Below are 27430 nucleotides of genomic sequence, written 5' to 3'. Positions count from 1 at the left end.
CAGTTAAAATTACTAATTCTGTATTTCCTGCCATCGTATTATCCCCAGATTATGCTTTTTTCCCTTGACCCCCCTGATCCCCCTCCCCGATATTTAATTTACAGACCCCCCTTGTGACGCGCAACCCTCCCTCTTTTTTTTTTTTTAGGATCCCTCCCCCCTCCCTCCAAGTCCCTTCACTTATTCCCCTTTTCCTTTTCCCTTTTCCTCTCCCCCCTTTTAATGAGGTGAGAGAAAATTCTCTGAAAAACAAATATGTTAATTATTTACTCTTTGAGCCTCTTCTGATGAGAGTAAGATTCACACAATGATTCTCCCCCTCACTAAGTTCCCTCAGATATGGTGTATTTTCTATGTCTCTTCCTGGGATGTAGTTTCCCTCTTTTTATCACTCCTTCCCCTTTTTCTGAACCGACCTCCTTCCCTTTACTACACCCCCCTTTTTTTCTTTTATATCAGTAAAATCAAATTATCCTTGAGTATTTTTTATATACCCACAACAGAGTTACAGTTCTCAAGGGTTCTGTGTACCTTTTTCTGTTTCTCTTCAGTCTTGTGGATGTAGATCAAATTTTTTGTTTAAGTCTGGTTTTTTTCTTAGAAACATATAGAATTCCTCTGTTTCATTGAATGACCATCTTCTTCCGTGGAAAAAGAGGCTAAACTTAGCTGGGTAGTTCATTCTTGGTTGCAGTCCTTGATCTTTTGCCTTACGGAATATCAGGTTCCAGGCCCTTCTATCTTTTAATGTGGAGGCAGCCAGATCTTGGGTGACCCTTATTGTGGCACCTTGGTATTTAAATTGTTTTTTTCTAGCTGCTTGCAGGATTTTCTCCTTTGTGTGGTAATTCTGCAGCTTAGCCACAATATTCCGTGGTGTTCTTTTTTTAGGGTCTATTTCAGAAGGAGTTCGATGAATTCTTTCCACATCTACTTTCCCTTCTGTTTCTATTATCTCTGGACAGTTCTCTTTGATAATTTCCTGTAAAATAGAATCTAGGCTCTTTTTTTGGTCATAGTTTTCTGGAAGTCCAATAATCCGCAGATTATCTCTCCTAGATCTATTTTCCAGGTCTATAGATTTTCCCAGTAAGTATTTGACGTTGTTCTCCAGCTTCTCATTTTTTTTGTTTTGTTTGACTGATTCTTGGGTTCTCTGTGAATCATTCATTTCTATTTGTTCCATCCTGACTTTTAAGGAGTTATTTTCTTCTTTCACAGTTTTTAGTTCTTTTTGTAAATGCCCAATTTCGTTTTTAAATGAATTATTTTGCTCTATTGAATTTTTTTCCATTTCCCTAATTTTTTTTTTTTGAGAATTATTTTCTTTTTCCAATTCAGAAATTCTATTTTCTTGAGACTTTTTTATCTTTTCCAATTCAGAAATCCTACTTTCCTGTGTTTTTTTAACCTTTTCTAATTCACTAATTTTGTTTCCCTGCATCTCCTGTGAATTCTTTATTTTTTCCAACTCCAATTTCAGGACGTTGTTATTTTCTATCATAACTTCCCTTTCCTTGCCCCATTTTTCTTCAATCTCCCTCAATTTCTTAAGAGCTTCTTCTAGGAGAGAGTTATGTGATGGGGGGCAGGAATCGTTCCCCTTTAGGTTGTTATCTTCTGAATCTTTGCTGTTAACTTCCTCGGGGTTGGGTACCCGCTCTTTCTCTGTATAGAAGGAATCTATAGTTTTTCTAGCTTTTTTGCTCATACTTAAAAAATGTTTTGGGGTCTGTCCCTGGGGTAGGAAATTATTTACTTCTTTACCAGCTTCCTCCCAGACCGGATGGATGCAGCGGCCCCTGCGCCCGCGCTAAGAGAGAGCTCTGGGAGAGAGTTCCCCACCCCCTCCCTGGAAGTGCCTCAGAGGTGATTAGCACTGCTGTGCTTTGAGGGCGTAGAATAGTGAAGACAGCAAGAAGCTCAGCCTATGTGTCCGGGTGGGGAGTGGACGTCTGCAGCAGGTGACGTGAGAAGCCCCTGCGCTCAAACTGGAAGTGTCTGCCAGAAACCACGGTCCCTAGTTCAAAGGTTCCGCTTCTCTGGGACTTCCTGGAGCTGAGTTCCACTCCCTCCAGCTAAGCTAGGCTGTGTGTGTTGCCTTGGGCCGTATCCACCCACTTGTCAGTCTCTTAACTATTCTCAGGAGGTAGCTGAGGCCACACCCCCTGGTGCCGAGTCTGCCCCAGGGTGGGGGGGGGGGGAAATCTAATCTGAGTTTTAAAATATTTTGGCTTTCTCTTCTGAACTGCTAAATAATTAGCAGAGAAGAGCTAACAGCCTGTGCCAGATTCCTTTACCTCAGTGGCTTCTCTGATCCCAGAGCCCCTCCCAGCGCAATGGGCGCAGTGTGCCCCTACCCCACCGTCTGTGCTGGTCTTTCTTATTCCTCCCCTGAGAACTGACCTCTCCTGTTGAAACTCCAGATTCTCTTCAGCTGGTAAGTCGTGCTTCCAGTCCTTGTGGTATCTATCAGTCCTGAGCTAATTTTGAGACTTAATTTATCTAATTGGTTGTGAGGGAGTGAGGACGTTCACTGAGTAGTGTGTTTCTTCTCCGCCATCTTGGCTCCGCCCTGAGAATGGATTATTAATAGGGAATAAAAATTTGTTTACATGGGACTGAGTTGAGTCAGAATAAAGATGGCAAACTTGAGTCCATATGAGAATTTGTGGCTGTTTCTGCATGTGTCCTGGAGAGTTGGGTTTGTCTCTAGAGTGAAGTGTGTGGTGTGTGAGATCAGAGAGAGAATGGATACTGGGAAAGCTGAGAATAGCACACTCTGCTGATATTTTATTTCTCTGGCTTTTGGTATGTTCTGAAGACTCAGTGTTCTCCCATCATAAAGGCTTAGGAAACTATGCATTGAGAATGCCAAAAAGATACAAGTGAGGGGACAAGCAGACCCAGAGTTTAGAATGACTGAGAGTATTGAGCATGTGTGAACAGGTCTATAATGGGGTAAAGGAGGACAAAAGATTGGATTGCAAATCAGGTTAGTTGAGTTCTAATTCCAACTCTCTCTTTGTAGTAGTATGATGGTATGATGGAGAGTCAGTCACTTAAGTCACTTAGTCCTTCCAAGCATCAAATCAAGAAGCAGTGTGGAATGGTAGACTGAACACTGGCTAAGTTTGGAATCACCTTGTCATCTGGCATATGAGAAATAAAGGCATCAGAATCTTGGCACAAAATATTTTCAAGGCTATTTCTCAGCTAGATTATTTTGATAAATCAATCATCTAGCTCATATTAGGCACCTAGAATATGCCAACTGCTGTGCTAAGCATTAAAGTAGGAATTAACCTAAAGGTGGGGTGGTAGCATGGTAGATAGTTGCATGTTCCACTTGTACAGGTAAGCAAAGAACTGTCATCATTCTGACCTGGATTTTCCTCTTTTTCACATGATGGCTCTGACTAATGAATTGTAATCATTTGATTTATGTTTAAATACAAACCTAATATTTTGGATGGGATCACCAGGTTAAGATATTCTTTTGACTGCATCATAATCTTGGTAAAAGGCCAATGAGCATTTTCTACCTAAAAGAAGAATTAATATTGTTTTGTTTTTTCAGCATTTAGTGTTATATGGGCATAAGCTCAATTTCCTTTTCCTAAACCCTAGGTATGATTCATTCATTCTTTGGCACTGATGAAACCCAGCAATATTCAGAGGCAATAACTGCCTTGATATGGAAAGTGTCAGTAGAGAGAACAACATCCAACAGCTGCAAGAATATTTTGAGGTGTTTTCTTAGACACTCAGCAAAAGTTCAATAGTTGTTATAGCTCAAGAATGTTCTCTGAGAATAACAGCTTTGAAGCTCAGAGAACACATGAATTTAGTTAGTGACATTGTCATATGAAGAGATTTCCTTTCTGTTGCCTGGTTGGGGCTCTCATACTTATGTATGTTAAATCTGTTACTTATTGGAAAAAAAATTAGCCATGTTCAAGGTCAAATCTTACTATGTGCTCTATTTTGTATAATATATTTATCAAATGTATTACATCCTAGAGGGTAGGCTTCCCATAATGACATCAACGGTTTATACAGAAGTTGAACTAAGAATAACCTTAGACAGTTGACCTCCATCAACTTCTAACTGCATAAACATCTTATATCTCACAATAGCTTTCTTTTCAAAAAAAAATTACAAAAGGGCCTCATTTGGTTGAGAGAATTTTGGACATAGGGCATGTTGATGCCTAGAATGTTATTTGAGTAAATCCCTGAAGACAAGAAGAAAAAGAAAAGGAAAATTTGGGGACAAACTTGATGGAAGAAAGGAAAATGATATGTAGGGGATCTTGTCTCCTGATTTTCTTCCTCTTCCCTTCCTAACTATCTCTCCTTAATTATTTCCCTTTCTTTGCATTTAAAAAATTCTTTTCTTTTTAAAACTAACTTAATATATACTTGGGAAGGTAGGTGGTACAATGGAGAGGAAATTAGGAAGATTTCTTTTTTGGTTTATATCTAGCACTAGATACCTACTCGCTCTGTAATCCTCTGTAAGTTGCTTAATGCAATTTGCCTTAGTTTTCTCATCTGTAAAAATGAGCTGGAGAAGGACATGTTAAACCTCTCCAATATCTTGGTGAAGAAAATCCCAAACAGAGTCACAAAGAGTGGGACATAACTGAAAAACAACTGAATAACAAGGATACCTACTTAGGAAAAACTTTAAATCTGAAATGTAGTACCTTTCAGAATGGAAATTAATCAGTACAGGTTGGGACATGAAATAAAAAATTTCAGATTATCTGATAATAGTCTTGAGAAATAATGTTCTGATGAATAATCATGCCAAGAGAATGTGAATAAATTTCATGCTTTTACTTTTATATTCAATTGAAAACTCTAACTTCTTCTGAAGAACTCAAGATGAATTTTACCCAGAAGACAATGGTGAGATATATAATGAGTGTGAGTAATCTGAAATATATACATTTGAAGAATAGTAGGAAAAGACATAGTCAAGAAATTTTATGATAGGAAAAGAAAATGGTCTGGTCATATGGCAAGAATGAGATGAAAAGTAGAAGGCCAGTATGTCCATTAGTATTGTTGCAATGCCAGGATAAAGTAAGAAAGGCCCCTGGTGTATTGGATGGATTTCTTATGGCCAACTTTTGGGAATAGTAGTTACATAGGAGAGACAGAAATGGATGGTTTACAGTCTCCATTTTTGGAGAGAACTTCCAAATCAGTGAGATCACAGCTTTGTTTAAGGATAACCTTGCAATTTGGCAAGATAGTTATATGTGCCATTATGCTCATGAATCATCAGATCACAGATGAATGTTAAAACCTAATTGTTCCAAGTAGACCATGGAATGATTTAAGTAGACATGAGTGCTGTATGATTCCAAAAGAGAAGTAACAGTTAGGCTATTGGGAAAGAAAAGGCCCTCCCAGTGCATTGTAGGGCCTATAAAAATATTGCAAATTAAATGAATAAATGAACAAACAAATAAGTATGTCTTTATGGTATGTGGGTCACATACTTTTAAAAGACAAAAAGCTATTCGTCTTTTGTTTAAGTTAAGCAATTTCAAATTGGTCTGAGGAAGTTTTAGATTAGAGAATAACAAGTATAAACAAGTTAGAAGTTTGGGTTTTTATTGTGTAACATTTTAATAGAAATCTTTTTCTTCATTCTTATTGAAAAATTCAGTAAAATTATAACTGTTCATTATTCTTCTCCTTCCTCTTCCTCCTCCTTTTTTCTTTTTTCTTTTTCTTATCAGTAAGACGATGATGATGATGAACTTCCATAAAACTGGATAAGAACTATACTCATTATTTTGTTGATTTAGGGAAAATAGTGGTGAAGAAACTCTCTGGTAAATATTTTCTTTTGTATTTATGAAACTACATTTCAGTGCCACAGTTGACTGTTGCACTGAGTGGTTAAGTAACTTGTCCAGGATCACACAGTTAGTATATGTTAAAAGAATAATTTGAATACAAGTCTTCCTAACTCTAAGTCTCCCTCTTTATAAAGAATATATCCACCAAATTGACTCCTCTAATGCTTATGATAAATTATCATGATCATTGATAACAGTAGCCCCTTGTGTTCTGTAAGTCAGATAGGTAATATTCAAAGAAAGGTAACCCTGCCAAAAGGGTTGTATAAAAAAGCACAGATTGTTCATACATCAAATGTATTCAATCAAACATTAAATAGCACAAGGAAACCTGTGGAACAGTAAATTGCAAATGGATGATAATTGTCTCCCCCATTAAATCCTAAGCTCATTGAGAGAAGAAAATACTGTGTGTGTGTGTGTGTGTGTGTGTGTGTGTGTGTGTGTACTCCTAGGGCTTAGCAAAGTGCTTGGCACTTTGTATTCATTGAATAAATGTTTAATGATTGATTAAAAATAGGAATTCAAGAGAAGAATAATCACTGAATCTTCTTTGCTGAATCTACATTATCGTCACGCCTGCTAATGGGGCTTGATCTGGGGCCCTTTTTTCTTCTGCTTTAATGTTTTGGTTTTTTTTTTTCCACTTGGTGATGTTATCAACTACCATAGTTTCATTTATCATCACTAGGATCTATTTCTCAGATATATCTGTTGAACCCTAACCACTTTGCATCTACAGCTTCCTTTTTAGACGTCTAAAACTGGAAGTCCCATAGATATTATTAAGTTTAGCATTTTTAAAACTATGATAGTTGAGCACAGAATTGTTAAGCAGAATGGGACCATCAGCCACAAATACACAAATTAATAAATAAAAGAATAACATAGAAATCTAGGAAATATTAAAGTGTCATGTATAATACTAAGTCATTCCTTGACTTTATAAATTTCATTTAAAAACAAAAGAAAATACCAATGTACCGGCGAATCTAATTAACAACACCAAATCATGGAACCATGACTCCCAAAGAGTCACAATTGGAAATGATCTAAAGAATAATGGAAAGATGTAAATAGAGTCTAGTATAATACCAACTGTAAATTGTTCAGAAGAGCAAATAATAACCCAAGAGTTTTATGGTTTAACAGCTAATAAAGAGTTGGGCCTGGAGTCAAGAAAACTCCTCTCCCTGAATTCAAATCTGTCCTTTGACATTTACTAGCTATATGATCCATGGTAAGTTACTTAACCCTGTCTGCCTCAGCTTCCTCATCTGTAAAACAAATTAGAGAAAGAAATATCAAACTCCTCTAAGATCTTTGCCAAGAAAACAGCAAATGGTGTCATGAACAGTCAGAGATGACTTAAAGACAGCAATAAATATAAATTTGGAAAAGGAGGTGGGCCTTTTATATATTCAGAACAAAGAGCCATGGATTTCCTTTTTTGCACTGGTCACCAAAAAGTGTTAAAACATGTAAAGGAAAATGCCTCCCAAAATAGATAGTTTCTCTTTAGAGGCTATATTTTAATATATTAACAGAATAAGGAAACATGGATGAGTTGGGAATCTGGTCCTGCAGAAAGAGCACTCAAATGATGGACCACATCCAAATATCCACTATTATTATGATTTATTTCTAAATAATCTACATTTAGAAATAGTAATGGATTATCTTTTTTAAAAACATATTCCTTAAGTCTATTAATTTTAAAGAATGTATGAATGGGGACAAAAATATTTTTATTAAAAAAACTTGGTTCAAAAACCTTATTTGCCTATATTTTGTAAAACATATATAGTCTGAACAAAAGAGCTAAAAGTTCCAATAATACTAATAGAAAATGTGAGAAAGAAAACAGAGATATAATTGAAGTGTATTTCTACCTTTAAGATAATATTGATTCTTAATAATAATCTAAAAATATAATTTAAAAACAAATTATCTAGACAGCTAAGAGGTATAATGGGTAGAGCACAGGACCTGTAGTTAAGAAATCACAAGTTCAAATGACCTCAGACTATCTGTGCAGTCCTGGCTGAATCACTTAACATTTCAGTATTAATTTCTTCATCTGAAAAATGGGAATAACAATTGTATCTACTTCCTAGAGTTTTTAAGAATTGAATGAGATAATTGTAAATCACTTAATCCAATGCTTTAGAACATATTATCTGCTGAATTATGATGATCAGTTAGCTAGTACGATTATGAATGAGAAAGTGCAAAGGGAGTTTAGAAGCAATTTGCTCATTTGACTTAATTTTATACATGTTGATTCTGAGACCCATAAGGCTGAAATAACTTTCCTAAGATCATCAATCAAATTAATGCAAGAGCTGGGATTAGAATTCAGGTCTATACTCCTAAGGAGCTAATAGGGAAGGAAAAACCCAATATTTTTTAAATTAAAATCAACAATAATATTTATTGAAACTATGGATACACATCTGTTGAATGTCTATTGACTTAGCTTCACAAAATATTATCCTATGGGAGAAAGGGAGAAAGGAATCAGGATACCTGAAGGTTTTTCTTGGTTCCCCCCACTTTTGCTCTTGAGCAAATACAGGTTTCTTCATCTTTGAGATTAGAGTATATATGTAGATGATGTCTATGTGGATGCCAATTTTTATTTGTTTGATTTTGTCTAATAGTTTGTTTTCATAATCAATTAAAACTCACTTCTAGACTTCTTGGTATATATTTTTGTGTTCAGACATAATAAATGATTGAATTAATTTAATTAAAGGCTGATATAAAATGTAAGCCACCATGGTAGGTGCACCACAGTGTTTTGGAATCTTAATTCAGAATTCCTCTGCCATAATTGACAGAGCATACATTTGGAATGCAAGATTGAAACAAAGCTTCTCTTTGTGAACTTGTCCATTATTGACTTAGTTAATGAATTTTTGAATCCAGGTGTGGGAAAGCTTAGAGATCAGGAATCATTAAATTAGACTAACTAGATAGATCATTCCCTTCAATGGTTCAGGAATAAGCTGAGAAAAATGGCAGTTTTTCAATTAATTCTGGGCATACAAATGATTATCTTAAGGGGAGATAATAAAACTATTCCCTTGCAAGAGAAATTCCTATAATATTGGTAAGAGGTTGGGATTATAGCCAGAACATGAAATTCATGCTAGGCATTTTTCACTCATAATTTTAACTTATTCTAATGTAAATAACTGAAAACAATAGGCATACTGAGGTACTTTCTCTACCAAAATATTAGCTTCAATGTCAAAGTACAGGGAACTTTGCCCATCTTGGAAAATAAATTATACTCTTAAATTGCTGATTTCAATGTCATTCACTGACCAAGTCATCATAATATAATAGTATTAAATATATTAAAACTAGATCTGGGTCCTAGGTCTGGCATTGTCACAAACTGGAATTGTGACAAGTTTTTTTCTCTGTTCTGAATCTTTGTTTCTTCACATATAAAATTATAAGATGGTGCTGCGTGATTTTAAGATCTCTTCCAACTCTGAGAATCTAAAATCCCTCTGGATAAATATTTCTTTCAGCTTTAATATTCAGTTATCCTTTTACTTTAATGTTTAAAACAAGAATGATTTACTTGATAATTCATTAATACTTATATATGCCTAGACACAATTACTATAGCATACCTTCTCATCTATCCACCCATCCAGTTAAGCATTTATTAAGAACCTGTTATTCCAGTCATTATTATAAGCCCTGTGGATTCAAAGACCAAAAAAAGAAACACTCCTTGCTCTCCCCAAAACATATTGTTCCATATATGTGTATATGTATGTGTGTGTGTATATATATATATATATATATATATATATATATATATACATATATATGTAAACTGTATGTGTTTACTTGCATGAGTCTATATATATCCACATATATATGGAACAGTATCTATATAAAAATACATATGAAACATAAAGTAGATAAAAAGTATCAGATTGGCTACTATGACAAAAAAGAAAAATGACAAGTATTGGAAATAATGTGAGAAAATTGGGATACTGATGCATTGTTGGAGTTGTAAACATGTGAAAATTGTCTCAACATGGAATTGTGAAAAAATGAAATATTATTATTTTTTAAAGTGACTCTGAAGTTGGAAACCTGGATGACTAGAAGATTAGTACTACTTTCTACAGAAACAAAGAAATTGTTTTCCTAATTTTTAAGAGGAAAAGTAATTAATTTTTGTTTTCAGAAATATTGAGTTTCAGATACTTTTTGGATATACCACAGAAATGTCCAGTAGACAATCTGGGATGCAGGAATGGAATTCAGAGGAAACATTGGGGTTAGATATTTAGATCTTGAATTTCTGAAGAGAATTGATAACTAAACAGATAGAAACTAATGATATTAAAAAGAGCACACAGAAAGAAGAGAGGACCCAGAATAGAAGACTAGAGTAAATGCACACAGAAAATTTGGAATATCCCCATAAAGAAGACTAAAGAGGACCAGAAAGAGCAAGAGACAGGAGAGAACAGTGCTACTCATAAATGAATAAAAAAGCATTTTAAATCATTAATTGTATGTTGAGCACAGGGGCATACAAACAGAAGAAGGAAAATCGTCCCTGCTTTTAAGTTCACATTCTAATTGGAGAAGACAGTATAAAAATAAACTTTGAGAAGAGTTAATAAAACACTTGTCAAATCAGCATTAACATTCTTTTGCTTTATTAACACATGTGCTTTACAGAAACTTTATTCCACCATGATATTATTATGGTCTTACTCTGGCCTTTGTTAAAGCCTTTGAGACTATAACAATGGAAGAAGTCTTGTAACATTTAATCACGAGTGTTACTTATTCTTTGTTATATAAAATTTCTCCCATTGAAACGTTGCCAGTAGAAACATCTATCATTTAAAATCATGGGTGTGGACTGGAATGTCAACTGTGAATGTCAAAATGTGAAACTGCTATGATCCCATTTACCATTTTGCACTGGCAAGAGGAAAAATTTTATAATACAGCTTCTTAAAATATATTCCTATGTCATATCTAATGCTTTATTATTGTTATGGATAATGTTCTGTCTTGTACCTAATTAACCAAACAATCAACAAGCAAACTACAGAAAACTGAAAAAGAGAAGCAAGAGAAAGTATAATTTTTCTGATCTGGAAATATAGTCATAAGAATATTGGGCAAAAAAATCTAATTTTAGCCCTGAAAATTATCTTGGTTGTTTAAATTTTACATTATTATGAGGTGAAAAATGATAAATTATAAAATTGTTCATACATAAAACAGAATTTAGTGAGGAGCTTGGGAAAAGATCAGGATACTCTGCAGAATCAAATCTCTAGTCAGATGGGCTGTGCCCAGGTGAGGGTAAAACAAGAGATAGCTTTCTCAGTGTGAGAACATATTACTCATAAATATGTCCAAATATTCCCTGTCCATATCTTATCCTGGAAGAAGGCTTAGAAAAGCAGAGACAGCCCATTCAATGATCTCATTATAATTCAAACAACAGGAAAACAAATGAAATAAAAGGGAGTGAAGGAAAGGAAAGAGCACCTGAGCCAGGGAAGGGTTGTTAGTTATTCATATGCCAACATTTAGCATAGTCCATAGATAATCTTAATCTGAACTAGTCTAAAAATATAGCTTTTTCTCTGAACTCCTATCCTAGGATTACATACTTTTGACTGGAGAGTTTAGGAGGGTGAAGTTGTGAAATGTGCTATAATAGGGATTTCTTCTCATGTGGAAGGAAGAAGACATGTTCTAAGAGATGAAAAGTGGGCATAGAGACAGATGTAGACTTCAAAAACAACTGTGATTTACTTTGTAATTTTAATGAGGATCATTCATGCTACTCTTTCACCTCAGGAATTAGATAGTAGAACATATAATCTAGATGATCTCATGAGGAAAGAGATGGAGAGACAGGGAAAGAAGGAATAAGGGAGAGACAGATAGACAGATGGACAGATGGAGACACAGACTGAGAGAGACAGAGAGAATAGGGAGAGGGGAAAGAAGACAATCAGATGGAGAGACAGAAAGAGACAGAGAAAGAATAAGGAGGGACAGACAGACAGCCGGAGACACAGAGAAAGGAGGGAGAGAGAGAGAAAGACAGGGAGACAGACAGACAGATGACTAGACAGAAACACACAGAGAGAGGCAGAGTGAGAAGGATTACAAAGAACAGGAGGAGAATTTTGTTGGTGGTGGTAGTTGTGACAGTGATGATGATGTCTCTTCTGTGAGTTTTTGAACTTAACATTAACATGAAGGATTCTGGGTTTCAAACTGAATCTTCTAAACTTAGATAGGATATAACTCATTTGTGGATCAAAGAATTCAGCTTCCTAGGGTCAGGGCAGAAGTCCATTCTTTGGACTAGAAATCGGGATTCCAGATCTGCTTTTGGAGTCCATTTAAAAAGTTCTCCCTTCTACATAGTGAAGTACTACATAGTCATAGTGAAGGGTTTAGGAACCTGGGAAAAGTTTTGAAAGGATGAACCCTGAAGACTATGCATGGCAAAGTAAAGCTTTTCATGGAGGCATTCAAATAGATTTAAAAAATCATTTCTCTGAGTTTTGAGTCTATTTGAGTTGCTCTTTGAGATTGCTTTTCTCAGTGTGGACATAGAATTAGAAGACAGAGTTAAATCTCAATTCTACTAGTTGAGCATATAAATTGTCCTAAATCTAAGTTCTACTAGTTACTAGATATTTGAATTGGGCATCCCACCATGCAGAGAGTAGTAATGGTAAAGAAGGGACCCTGAAACTCTAAAACTCCTTGAAGGAGAAAATCTTCAACTTAACCTCAGTGAGGGAAGGTTTCAATCTATTATCTAGCAAAAGAATTCCAACTCTATTGAAGAAACTCATTCTATTCAAATTCCAGCTCAAGCTGAAACCCAGCTAGTAGAAGAGCCAACTTGGGACACCACCCACTAGCCCTCTTCAGCTTGTAGCCAAAGCTCCTATTATAAAAGAGCCAATCTAAAATCCTCTCTTTGCAGAGGTTATAAACATGCCATCCTATGCCATGCTAGGCTATGCCATGCTCTGCCAAGGAAACCTCTGCCTGCTGGAATAATATTCTCTTCCAGTGTGTTATCCTCTCTTACCCTCACCTATTTCCCTAAAGAGACCTTATGTCTCTCTGTTAGGATTTCTAACCTTACTTACCAATCCCTATAATAAACCTTTTATCAATCTAGGTTTTCAGGTCTCTAAATTCCTTTACAGAGAATCTCTGTGCCACCAAAAGGGAGTTCCCCAAAACTCCCTATCCTTGCACTGAATCCCAAGAAGGATGCAGGGGAGCCAATCCTCTCCATTTGGTTCCCTGAACCCCGAATCTGCCTCTAGACCTTATCATTTAACTCCCTGACCACCAGAAACCCTAATCTCATTTTGGTTCCCTAAATCTAGACCTCATCATTTGGTTCCCTACTAAAGGGAATCCCAAAACCTAAACCTCATTAATGGGAAAGACATTATCCATCAAAGACATTGAGAAATTTCCCTTGAAGGAATATATATGGCTGGTGTCTCCATTTTCTAGACTTTCTGTTACTATTCATTCCTTTCCTGTGAGAGAGGAAGTGACTAGATCATCAGAGAGAATTGTTCTCTAAAGAAAATTGGCATTAGGTGATAGTTCACTAGGCAGCAAATGGGATTTGGTCCAGAGAACATTCTTTTTAAGTGGAAATCAAAATAAAAAGTGATAATAAAATATAGGAAACTTCTATCTACGGAAATTTTTTTATTGCTTTTGATTTTGTCTTAGTCACATTGCCTCTTTTAGTATGCTGAAATGCAAAAATCATCTCAGTATTAAAGAACTAGATTTTTTTTTAGGTAATTCAACTTTTTTTTTTTTTTTGACAAATGAGCTCTCATTCTACAACATACAAAGTTTTTCCTCATAATAATCTTTATGGAGTTAAATCGTATTAGTATTATTATCCCCATTTACCAGATTAAGAAAATTGAGACTAAAAGAGGTCTCACATATTGGTCACACAGATTGTGTCATTTAAACCTTAGTCTCAACTCCAAATTCATTGAAGCATGCTATCTCTTCATCTGAAATCTATGTGTAAGAGATATGAGGAAAATCCAAGTGTGCATAGGTCATATGAACATTTTGTGATTATTTAAATGAGCTATACATGTTAACATAATAATTGGGACCAGCTATTTATATAACAGTAGTGGTGGCTAGGCAGTTAGACCTAAAAGTTTTTGCTAAATATCTCTGATAATTTATATATGATCATTGTGTTATATGTTGGATATTTAGAATTCCATTAGATGCTCATGGGAAAGTCATTTCACTTAATTAAGTCTTGATTTCCTCCTCTGTAAAATGAAACATTGGATAAGGTATCTAAAAATCCCTGCTTTTTTGTGTTTACAATTTGCTTTTCTATGTAAAAGGGAGTATGTTGTAGAAAAAAAATATCTTGGACTTGAGAGTCAGATCTAGGTTAATATCTTAGTATTATCCATATGACTGGGCAAGTCACTTAAATTCTCTCAATTTGACTAGATGAGGTGAAAGGGCTTTGCTAATTCTAAATTTATTATCTTTTTTCCTTTTTATATTTTTATATATTTATCACATATACCTTATATATTGATGCTATTTTTTAAAAGTATTGGTTATTTGCCTTTATAAATACAAAGAATATTTTGATTAAGAGTGGTGATTCCATTGACATTCTAGTTGGAAGAGATCGTTCTGAATTCTTGATTGTAGGCCAGATCTCTAAACTCTATAAAGAAAAGAAAGAAGTAACTGATTGTGTGACTTGAGAAAAATCTCCTCATTTCTGGGGACCTTAGTTTTCTCATTTATAACATTATAGGCTTGGATTAAGTGATCTTTTCTACAGAAAAAAAAATTATTTGGCTAGAGATTTTCAGTACAATTTGGTTTCATCCTTGTGTATCATTTCTTCTGCCCTTCAACTTCCCACATAATGCTTGGCTTTGCAATGAAATCTTTCTTTCTAATTTTTTTTATTTATTAAATTAGGAGACATAATAATTATGCAGATTTATAATCCTTTAAAGTCCTATGTTATTATCCATTTCAGATATACTCAAGTTTTGACCTCAATTATAGTCTAATTCTAGAAATATTCTGTTCAGGTTTCAGTTTGGCATAATAGATAGAGTGTTAGAGTTAGAGTCAAGATTTAGAATTAAATTTTCCCTCCAACACTTACACCTTGCAAATATATAAATTATGAAATAGGTAGATTGTAGGGACTTTCCCATACAAGTGGAGTCACTAGTCTGGTCTAAACAGTTCATCTAAGAAAAATGGCAGAACTGATAAAAAATGAGACAGGTGTTGAGGTCATAACAGATTTTGCAGGCAAAAAAATAGTTGGCAGAGAATAGGTTGTTAAAGAAAAGAGCAAGAACTAGGTGATGATGGGGAATGAGGTCAAAGCAATAGACTGTACTTAAGATAAAGAGGGAATGTTTAAAGTATCTTGGGAAGGACCTAGTACTATTGAACTTCAGCCCTTTCTTGAGTTCATTTCTCCCAATGAACTACTCTCATGGGAAGCTCTTTTGTCTTCCACCTAAATCATACATCCTTTTCCCCCTTGTGAAAACACACTCTTTGCCCAAAAGGTTGACAAGATATGGCTCAGTGCCAGAGCAGATCTGGGAAGAGAAACTCCTTTTTAGGAGCCTTCTAGTTAAGTTGGCAGTTGTTAACTTTTCATTTGCGTGGGTTACCCAGTTTTATTTGTGGCTCTAGGTTACCTTGGTAGAGTAATCTTTGGTGCTAAAATGTTTCTTTAATAACTTAACAATTTTCTATTGCTCTTTAATAGAAGATATGCTGGTAAAAAGAGATTACTTTGCTTTGCTTGGCAAAATTTCAAGAAAGATAACCTATTTAGGAATGAGGGAACCTGTTCAAATCTCTCCCAAAGCTGTCTTCAAAATAATCCATACTTCAGACTAGGAAATTTCCATATGTACTGTCCAAGACTCATTATTTAGTTTGGCTAATGATTTGATGAAGCATACCTTTTTATTTTTTTAAACTAGTGACATTGTTACAAGGCATCATTTAATCATTCTTGAATAACAATACTTCAGGTTAGCTGTCAGTTTTGTAATTGATTTTCCCAAATTTGTTTGGAAACTAAGAACAACAATTCAGGGTGAGCAAATATTAAAGCAGGTGTTAAAGTCCCCTTTTTTGGCAAATATTATATTTTTCTCCTTTCCTGGTCCTTCCTTCCATTTTAGTAAAGAGAAAAAAATGAATTTTATTGTATTAGGAAATACAGAGGTGAAAACAAATCTCCACATTTATGGTATAACACCAAAAATCGTTATTTCCTTTTACATAGTTTTTCTTTACCTCTAATTTAGTATGTATGTTTTGTTTTTTTTTTAATCCACATTTCATTTTAAAGGCCATGCATTGACATTTGAAACAAAACTTGGCTCATAGCATAGTTTTCTCTAGTTAGATTGCAAGACCCTCTATGGAATTATTTCATATACTTCCAGTTTTCCCATTTCTTACTTATTGGTTGGATAATTATCAAGAAATTCCAGGCTACATGATTGCCTGGCTGAAGAAGGCGCAATGTGAAAAGAACATTCTTTGATTACTGCCCCAGATTTTGTTCTTCCCATTCATCCTCTTTCTTCCATTCTTCCCTATTTGCCTCCACCTTAGGGCCATTATGGAAAATTAGTTGGATGTTTGCCCATGTAAAGACAAGTTCTCAACTTTTGTAACTTCTGGGAAACATAACACCAGTAGTGCTATGGGCTGACAAGCTATTACAACGTTGTATTTAGTTTCATAGAAAAATAATTAGTGCAGAGTATATATTATGCAAACTTCTATCCAATGCACATAAAATATGTTCCATAAATCTCAGTCAGTCCTCTGAGGTTTGTGACATCACAACCACTAGAGGCTTCAGATAGTATCACATCTTCATCAAGATATGTGCTCTCATAGTTTGTCCAAACTATGAACTAATCCTTTTCATTCCATAAAAGCCAGACATTCCAGTATAAATACAGATCCTTCCACACACATTTAGAAATCTATTTTAATGACTAAATTTGATATTTAAAGAAAATAACATTTTAATCTTTATAAAATAATGAAAATGAAAATGAGCACTCAGAAATGTTAACAATAATCCACATTGATATAGATTTTAAGTTTAGCAGAGTACTTTTTAGCTTATGACTAGTCCAGTAAAATATGTTACAGGTGTTACAGATTAGCAAACTGAGAATCAAAGAAGTAATGACTTGTCCACAGCTAGAAGAGTATAAAGATCAGAGCTTAGGTTGGTACCTTGGCTCTAAATGCAATGTTGTGATTAATAACCATCTATGTGTGTGTGAAATTAAGGCTGAATATACACTACTTTTAAAAAGCAGAAATGAAGTCACCTATTTTTTGGAGATGTATGTCTACTTGATTTTTTTTTTTTTACTGCCATCTTGAAGGGAGTATCACAAACACAATTTATCTCATTGATTAACAGAGGTATAACATTGAATTAAGCTACAAAAATATGGTTGACAATCATAATTTTTTCTCGAAAATAGGTATTGCAGATAATACAAAGTTTGGGGAAAGCAATTTGGGGCCAATGTTTTTAAATGCTTTATTTTTCTTGAACTGGCCCCAAAGTTAGGAGTGATGCCTATTTCACAAAGGAAATCAATTGAAGACTAGTGTGGATATCAGAGCAGTGCTGTGAGCATCAGGACATCTAAGTTTTCATCTAAGCTTTGACAATAATTATTTAGGTCTAGGTCTGGATGGAGTTGTCCATATCTAAGACTTCTGCTTCATATATCCAATATTTGTTCCATTATACAATGTTTTCTCCTTTACCAATACTTTCTTTTAATATATTGAAGACTTTGCTCATAGTCAAATGTTTTATAAGGGATTTAAAAAAATATTCAGGGTAGTTCACAATAGGCAATTATTTAGGACTTATAATCTTCTTTCCCTTAACCCCCCCTTAATCAGTAGGATTTCTCTATTTTTTTTTTTTTTATGAAATGCAGACATGAAATGCTATTAATCTAAATTTGGTTCAGATTAATTATACTAATAATATACACAAACAAAAAACAACAAATTATAAGTTGCAGCTATCTAAACTGAAACTTTCCTGCTGTGTGCATATATTTACAAAGTATATAGTGAGTCTTAAATAAACATTTTGACTTGAAAATAATTTTTCTGGTTTTTCATTTTCCTACAGACTTGCTGCTTTCAAACAGCTGCATTCCCTTCTTGGGTTCATCAGAAGGACTGGATTTCCAAACCCTGCTGTTAGATGAGGAGAGGGGCAGGCTGCTGCTTGGAGCAAAGGATCACATCTTCCTGCTCAACTTGGTTGATTTAAACAAAAATTTTAAGAAGGTCAGTTTATTTAAATACAGTTCACTGGGAAAAAAAAAAAAAGCTTTATTTTCAACTACTTTCTTCCTCCAGTTTCTTAGTGACTAAGTATGCTCAATGTCAAATGCAATAGATCCTTTGTTTTAAAGGAACTTAATAATCTGACCTCTCACTGTTATAGTGTTTAGATTTTATAAGTTGAAGCCTACATTTTTGACCTTCTATTAGCATGGAAGAAACCTAAGTCAAATTATTTTTCTGGATGTATTTATGCTTTAAATAAGTTGTGCAGTATATTCAAGGCTATATAATGGAATCCCAGTTTTTGGTTTTAATGAATGATAGAATTCTCATGATAATATTGAAATTATCTTTCCTCTTTGGAACTGATTTTCATTATAATTTCAATTCTCAATTCAGCTATATGAACTTTATTTTTTTAAATTTTCAGTATTAAAACTTTAATATGAGGATAACTTTTTGGTTAATTTTATCCAGATTACTTAGCAATCATTTTTCTCACTATTATCATCTGATGTATAGTTAGGCAATAAAAATAAATTTCAATGGAAACTTAGAGAAAAAAAGACAATTGATAAGTAGTTCTTCTGAGGAAAACAAATCTAAAACTCATTTTAAATCCTTCCATTTAACACAATAAGATGCCTGCCAAATATTTTTAGTGCATTTAATGAGGTTAGCAAACATTTGTTAAGCATAATAACACTTTTCCAAAAAGTTTTAGTACATTTATTGGTCAAAAAGCATTTAAATACTTATTATGTAATAAGCATTATGAATACAGATAAAAGCAAAAACACCATTACTTTCCTCAAAGAACTCACATTTTAACAAACCGTTTATAACTACATTTCACCTATGAATTAGTTAATATTTAAAATGAAAGATGCTTCAATATTATTTGACAAAATTTTTTATTAAATCAATAGTTTATTATTTGCAGTTGATTTTTATGAAAATCCATCCAAATCATGGCCTCTTAACAAATTTCTTTGGCATTCTGATGAAGCTCTATTCAGAATAATGGTTTTAAGTGCATAAAACAAAATATAGGATTGCAACTGAAACTAATTAAATGGAAAAGCATTTTTCAAAATATTAAAGATTCCAAGGGATCTCTGGACAAAAGATTAAAAACTGCTCTTCTAAATGGAGGTTGTGGGTAGGGTAGCCTAAAGTTGAACACTTCTTAAATAGTAAAATTCACTCTATCCATGGCAAGTTCCATTGTATTGAATTGTGTTGATTTGTTTGTCTCCACTAAGAAATAATCTAATGTCTCACGTTGGAGTAAAGTTTTTTTTGAAATGTCAAGGCAAATCCTAACAGTGAAGAAGCTTCAAGTTTATTGATGGGGTGAATTTTGCCTAAAGAATTTTTTCCAGATAAATTAATTTTGTGAAACTCCACCTAAATTTTAGCTAAATTTGGAGAAGAAAAATAATAGTGTTTGCTTATCTGAAGCAGCCCTTGCTTTGGCTAATTCACAACAAAATAAATATAAGCCACTTCTCCCTATTAGCTCAATCTTGAGGTACCATTATTGTCATAAAACCAAGGACAGTGGACCTAGATTAAAGATGATATAGTTAATTTATAACACATTTACTCTTCCTAGTCTGAGAGATTTGCCTGGAATACTGTATGGATAAGTGATTTGTCCAGTTATTGATCAGTCAGTATCTATCAGAAGATGGATTTGAATTGAGTCTTTACAATCCCAAGACTGGTTTTCTATTCATTCGGCTATACCACCTTTTATGCATCTCTCTCTGAGTTTAAATTTAGAGTTTTCATGGAAATTAGTTTTCTTTCTTTTTTATACCAATTTAAGTTTTTCTATGTTTGGAACTCTTTCCTCCTCAAAAAAACCCCCTAGAATTGGAGGAGATGAGTAGAGACAATCCAAAGAAAATCTGATGATTATTATTCATTCCACTGTATTTGTTAATATGGTGATTCTCTAAAGTTCCTATCTGATCAGTCTTTGTTCTATATGAATTTGCTTTTGGGATATTGAAAAAACAAAAGATATGGTGAGTCCATTAATGTGGACCAAAATGTTGTCAATAATTGCTTTAGAAATTCCTTTGAAAGCAACATAGGGCCAACTTCACAAATCTACAGAATAGGGGTCTGCCTGTATACAAACCTTGGTTATTTTAAATGTCCTCAATAGGGTCTTGTTTCTGTGTCATCCTACTTTTGTAATTTCATTCTTTTGGGTATTAACAACTTTTTCTATCTTTCAGAAATCACATTAAGTTTGCCAATTTTGATTATGTACCTTATCAGTTTAAAAAAAATTTAAAAAAAAACTTTAGAGAATGCACCCAACATATATGTATATTTGTTATTGATTACATATCTCTAGCAATTATTATGTATATTACAAATTTAGACTAAACAAAAATGAGATGATATAGAGTCAATAAATAATTACTTGAGTAGGAGAGTGACTCGGTGCCTTAGGAAAATTGCTTTGCTAGCTCTGTGGAAAATTGATGACAGCAGAGAGAAATTTGAGGCAGAATAGACAAATTAAGAGGCTATTTCAATAGCCAAAATAAGATGTGATAATACTTTAGCTAGGCTGAGTGAATAGAGATATGAGAGATGTTTTAGATATAAAAATGACAAAATTTTGTTGTTGATTATATGAGAAATTGAAGAGACTAAATGACAATGAGGTTGTGAACCTAGGAGACTAGAAAACTATTAGAAGCCTCAATATTAATAGGAAGTTTGGAAAAGAGTGAGTGAAGCAATATAATATGATGAGATTAGCTGTGCATGTCAGAACCCAACTAATAACAATTGCTTTACTTTGTCAAAATGAGAATGAAGTGTGGGGGCAAGGCTTAGTCATTACATTAGATCATCAAGCATACCCTTTAAGAGATCCCTACCTTAGCCATTTAAGAGTATATGGAAGATTAGAAAGTAGCTATGTTAAGGGCATAGAGGAGGATTTCTCCAATCAACTGTTTTTGTATGGGAGGTATTGCTTAGATTTTAGTTGGCCTAATAGGTACTTGTCCCCAGATTAGACCGAGGGCTATTGGAAGTTCATCCTTATGAAAGTGGGATTTGATCTATCTTCCCAAATTCAGTTTCCTGATCAAACAGATCTTTGGAGTCACAGCTCACTGCACACTCTAAAGAACATTATTTCTACTTTGAGAGCACCTGAACATGAAATGTCTTTAATAGTGTTGTTTGTTTTTTTTAATTCCCAATTAACATGAATTTTTTTCTTATCCTTGACTACCTCTACTCCTAAATTTGAGAAGAAAAAAAGTCTTCTAAAAGCATTTGTGAAGCAAAATAAGTTCCTGGTTTGGCCATGTCTAAAATAATGTCTTTATCTCTCCTCTGAATCTGCTACTTCTTTCTAAGATGAGAGAAGTATATTTTATCTTGAGTCCTGAGTTTCTAAATCTTTTAAAGTTGTTTGCATAACAATGTTATTCTATGTTTTGTTTTTCTGGTTCCATTCACTTTACTCAGTTCATCCAAATCTTTCCAGGTTTCTCTGAAATAATTTTTCCCATCATTTCTTATGGCAAAGTAATGTTCTATTATATTCATCTAGCATTGATATGTTCAATGATTTCTCAAATATTGGACACTTCTTAATTTTGAGTTCTTTGCTATCGCTCCCCAAAACAACAACAAAACCAACAGAAAAACCTGCCATGTCTTTGTAAATATTGTTTTTTTTTTTGTTTTTTTTTACTTTCTGTGATCTCTTTTTAAGGTTTAGACCTCACAATGTTACTTTGTGATCAAAAGACATACAGTTTACTAATTTGGGAGATAGAGCTGATTTCTAAATATGAGTGTACTAATTTTTAGCTTAGTAAAGATAGTTACTATCCCTTTTTTCCAAAAGTCTTTCCGATATTTATTTTTCTTCTTGTCAGATTTGCCCATCTGATGGATGTGCGGCAGAACCTCAAAGTTCTTTCTAATTTACATTTTTCTAATTATTTGTGATTTGGATAATTTTTTTTTTCACTTAACAATTGATAGTTTCCATTTCTTTGCTAATATCTTTCTCCCTTTATCAATTGAATAATATATCCTGAGTGTTGAAAAATCAAGTGATACCCAAATACCACTTTAATTTACTGTTAATACAATAGCAAGTATGAGCTGAAAATCAGGAATAGATGATAGCTCCTACTCAAGGAGCAAAAAATAGAGACAATTGAAAAAGTGGCCTCGTCAAAGGAGTAAAGAGCAACAGCTAATACTTTTCCTTAGATTAGTCCTACTTTCAGAGTTTCTATTTTATTCAAATAAGCAAAGTTCTATTTAGCATATACTAAATATACTGAATACAAAAATAAAAAGTATCTCTGTCTCTGTTTTGAAGAACCTTATAATCATTTTTGGGTATACACATAGACATGGGTATATGCATATGTATATATATATTTACATATATGTATATGTATATGTATATATCCACAAATATACACACAGAGAAATAACTATTATACAAATTATACTATGATAATTGCATGGGACATTTCAAGCAGTGATAAAGAATTCAAGGGGGAGAGGATATGGGGGAAGTATCATTTCTAGAAAACAGGATCATAAAAGGTTTTTATTGTCATCTAAACTGTGACTTGAAGGAAAAATTCAAAAATCATAATTGACATTTATTAGATAAAGCACTTTATGGTTTATAAGCTACTTTTCTAGTATATTCTGTGAAGTTCTATAGATAATATATATCGGGGCTTCTTAAACTTTTCCCTCTCAAAATACCTTTTCACTTGAGAAATGTTTATATGACTTCCATCTCAAATCTTAGACGAGAGGTTTTTTGTCAAAGTTCATGCATGCAATAGTGGAAAGCATGCATGTTGTGTATTCAGAATCAAGGCTTCAATGAAATCACTCTATATAACATGAGCAATCACTGAAAGAAACTTCTCAGATTCATTATGATTTGTTTCTTAATTAATTTTTGTTAATTGAGTTCAGAAATATTTTACTATTGCCTATTTTTTTTTGCACACCCACATTCACGAGTTACAACCCACAATTTAAGAAGCTTTGGTATATATAATCTTATCTCGGTCTAACAAATGACGAAATTGAGGCACAGCGTTGTTAAATGATTTGTAAGATGTGTTGTATGGGGAGAGAAGAGCCCCAGATAAGACTGTGGAGTGCTTAGCAGTGTAGTACATGATGAAAAATAATGTGGAAAAATTGGAAAAGTAAATTGGGACCAAAATATAGGATTTTGAATATTAAGCTGAGGACTTCATATTTTGCCCTACAGGCAGTAAGGAAATACTAAAAGGTTTTTGAGTGGGAAAGTGATGCAATCACTTAAACAATTATTGATTAACTAAAGGATTCTTTGTGTAAAGGATAAATTGGTGAGAGTTCCATAAGACAGTGTCAGTATTATAATTATCTTTATATCCCTAGTATTGAGAATCAATTCATCTATAATCAGTCAGCACATCATTAAGTGCCTCCTATGTGCCAGGTACTATGCTTTGCACCAGAGAGACAACAATTAAAAATAATGTAGTCCCTGTTTTAGAACACAACAGGAGCTAATTTTAATTAAGCTGAACTGGAAAGTGAAAGACTTAAGACTGAACACTACAGATGGCAGATGAAAGCTTCAAATAAATTGGTGGCAGTGAGAGTGGAAAAGAGAGGAGATGGTATTTATCAGTGTCAAGGAATTGACAGGAACTGGCAACTGTTTAGAGGTAGTATGTCAGAAAGAATAAAGGGTCAAAGTTGATAGGTCTTGACTTGGAAATACTGGGAGGATGGTGTTGGCATGAAATGGAAATTAGGAGGAAAGATAGTTGTATCAGAAACATAAAAAGTTTAGTTTAGACCATTCTGAGTTTTAGATGCTAATGAGATGTTTTATTTGGGTAATTGTATAAATGTTTTCTAGAATATATCTTAATCTGAATATAATTATATTTCTCTGTACTATTTCAGGCCTTTAAAAACATTGTTTTTGACTTGTGCTATGCTTTCAAGAAATGTAAGAGAAAGTTCATTTTGTCTGTGTTTATGATGAGATCATTGTTTAAAATAAATTCCAATCCAATAGCTTCATAGTTTGAATACTTTAGAAATATCTCAAACTCTTCTGTGAGTCTTCCAGTGCTAATATTGGATTCTACAGATGTTAGAAATCATGTATCTGTATAAGTATATGTGTTGTACACAGTAAAATAGTCTAATAGCCCAAGTCTATCCTGTATATCTAGAATAAAAATTGTTATTGAAGATTTCTGAAATATGTAATTCAGGATTCTTAGAAAGTCTATGTATACAATTTGGGTAACATGATTTCTTTCTAGATCAGAGATCATGTGACTTCATTTATTGATGTAGGTATATGTCTTTTGGAATTATGCAACTAATCTAGTGTTAAAAGTATTCTTCAGTAGAAAGTGCCAAGATATAGTATTTGTACACTGTTTGGACCCAGAGTGGTTTGCTTTGGCTCAGTACCTTTCCAGCAGAGTTCCAGACTTTCTCTGTGTGAGGAAACCACATGTTGAAAGTACTAGCATCTAAAGTGTGACCTTTATTCTCTTTGGACTGAAGAGGCATTAAAAAAATCTGATTCTGGCTAATTCTTATTACCTTTTCCACCTTCCACTTCTTACTCCCAGAAATGATTTGTTTGTTTTTTTTGTTGTTGTTGTTGTTGAGTTTTTTGGTTTTTTTGTTTGTTTGTTTTCTTTTGTTTTTTGGTAATGATTTGCTTTTTGACTAATCAATCTAGGAAAAGATCAATAATCAAAATGAAGATCAAAATCTCATATTTGCTGAATCAGCACATACTTGTCAGGATGGTATCAATTATTCTGCTCATCATCAAAATCATTAATCTTTGAAGAATAAAGATTGAAAAAATATGGTAAATGACCTATTCCTCTCAGATTGAGGAATTGTTGTTGCCCAGAGACATTCAGTGGTCAAAGTCGCATGAGTATTAAAAGTAGTGTTAGAATTTGATCTCCAACAGCTGTAATCAAATCCATTGCTTCAATAAATAAACCAAAATTAAAAAGTAGAACTAAAATATTTTAAAATCTACTTTTCTAAGCATTTCTTTATATTTATATGGAAGTTAAAAATTCTAAGTAACAACTATCCTAGGGTATTTTTGTTATCTTTTTGTATTAAAATTAAAATTATTTAAAAAATTATTAACATTTTGAGGAATAAATACAAAATTCTAATTAAATCAGTCAGATTTACAATCAACAATAATTTATTAAGCACCCTCTATACACTAAATTTTGGGGATACAAATACCAAGGGATATAATACCTGCCCTTAAGGAGCTTCCATTCTATAAAAGGAAGATATCTTTTTTATCAAAGAACAAAAGTGATTTTCAGTTAGTTTTAAAGTATATTTTACTTGATTTATGTAATTAGCATGTTCTATGTAATGTGTAAACCAATCTACATTTCAGTAAAGTGAATTATACTTTGAACTTATTCAGAGTGTTAAATATTACAAAACTCTTATAATGGTATATTATTCTGTTAAATAAACATTTACTGCACAATTAATTTTATGTTGAAATCTGAATTTCAAATTTGTCCAAAGTGAGGCATACTTGTAGCAGCGTGACCATCCATGTATTTATTATTCATCTACATATCCACTGACTTATTTTACTTTATATTATCTGTGTTGGTATTTTAGCCTCCTTCTACTAGTTGTGAATTATAAATGTTCTAGTGCCGCCTACTGGGTAAGAGAGAGATTAGAGGAAGTATAAATTGCCCTCATTAGGGCTTCAAATTACTTATTCTGCCATTTCTTAGATGGGTGGTTAAATTTTTCTGGGTCTCAGTTTTCTCACTAGTAAAATAAACGAGTTAGGCCAGGCAATATCTAAAAGCACTATTGATTGCAAAGTTTAGTGATGGAGTAAAGAACTAAACAAAACCAAAAACAAACAAAACAAAACAAAAAGTCTGATACAGGCAACTTTCTCTGTTATAGATCAAATTCTAGTACTGCTTTTAATAATCATGGAGACCAGGCCATTTGCCATCCTTCTGATCTTTGTTTCCTCAAAAATTAATGACTTTTCTTTTTCTTAATGAACCGATCATTAAAATGATCATGTAAGTCGATTTCAAGATAAGAATCACAAACTAACAGAAAGTCAAAGTTCAAAGGAAACTTAACATTTACATATTTAAAGTCTTAAAAATTAAAAAAAAATCCTGTATGTTAAAAGTTTTGATTATGCACAAAAATAAAAATGACACAAAATAAAGGAACTTAATTTGAGAAGTTTTGTTTTTCCTCATTCTCTGATTTCTTTTTCTTGCCTGAATTCTCTGGTAGATATAATCATGAATTCTTGTTTCATGTTGAACTACATAGTTCAATAAGGTTTTCTAAAACTTAGAAAACTTAAAGAAATTTATCAAATATGCTAGAAATTTACTTCAGTTCTGAAATGACTTAATAGACTAAATCAATACATTAAAGTATTTATTTCTGATTAATTTTTATCCATCATTAAAAAAAAAATTAAATGGTAAAAGAAGTTTGCCAGATTGAGGGGATGTAGTTTATTTTTTCATTTTGTTTTTTCTTCTTAGGGAAGAGTTATCCTTTTATTATCCTGAAAAAAAGTTAAGTTCAAGTAGCTGACTTAACCATTTAAATGATAGTATTTTCTTGTTCTTTACATAGTACACTTAAAAATACAGCCATTTTAATAGTGTTGTCATTTTAAACAAGTCACTTGATCCTTTTCCCAAATGCTTGAATATTTTAATAATAAAACAGATTCAGTTTGTTCTGGAATATATGGGATTTTCTTAACCCTTACTCTGTTATTTTAATGTCTCAGTTTTGATTGATAAACATTCCTGAAAAGAACATTTGATGAGTCAAAGCAATTCTTGTTGAGTACTTAGCTGTACCAAAAAGTTTACTAAAGCCCATCATTTAAATATCAAAAGAAATCTCTTCTAAAATTATTCTTTCTGAAATATTTGTGTTTTAAAGGATATTTTTAAAGCCTTAGCCTTTTAAAGACTATCTTA

The 27430-nt window shown here is 33.2% G+C and overlaps 1 protein-coding gene across 3 annotated transcripts in view; it reads left to right on the top strand.

Moving 5' to 3' along the window:
- The window catches only part of SEMA3D (semaphorin 3D), a 232191-nt gene that overhangs the window by 93296 nt on the left and 111465 nt on the right, over nt 1-27430 (top strand). For all 3 annotated transcript variants that reach the window (XM_074268536.1, XM_074268537.1, XM_074268538.1), the window contains one exon: nt 18178-18338. In XM_074268536.1, the coding sequence (XP_074124637.1) occupies nt 18178-18338 (161 nt within the window). The remainder of the gene's footprint in view (nt 1-18177; nt 18339-27430) is intronic.

This window comes from Sminthopsis crassicaudata, chromosome 5 (genome assembly GCF_048593235.1).
Source record: "Sminthopsis crassicaudata isolate SCR6 chromosome 5, ASM4859323v1, whole genome shotgun sequence".
NCBI classification, from domain to species: domain Eukaryota; kingdom Metazoa; phylum Chordata; class Mammalia; order Dasyuromorphia; family Dasyuridae; genus Sminthopsis; species Sminthopsis crassicaudata.
The sequence above is the reverse complement of the archived record's forward strand: the minus strand, read 5'-3'. Positions and strand labels throughout refer to the sequence as shown.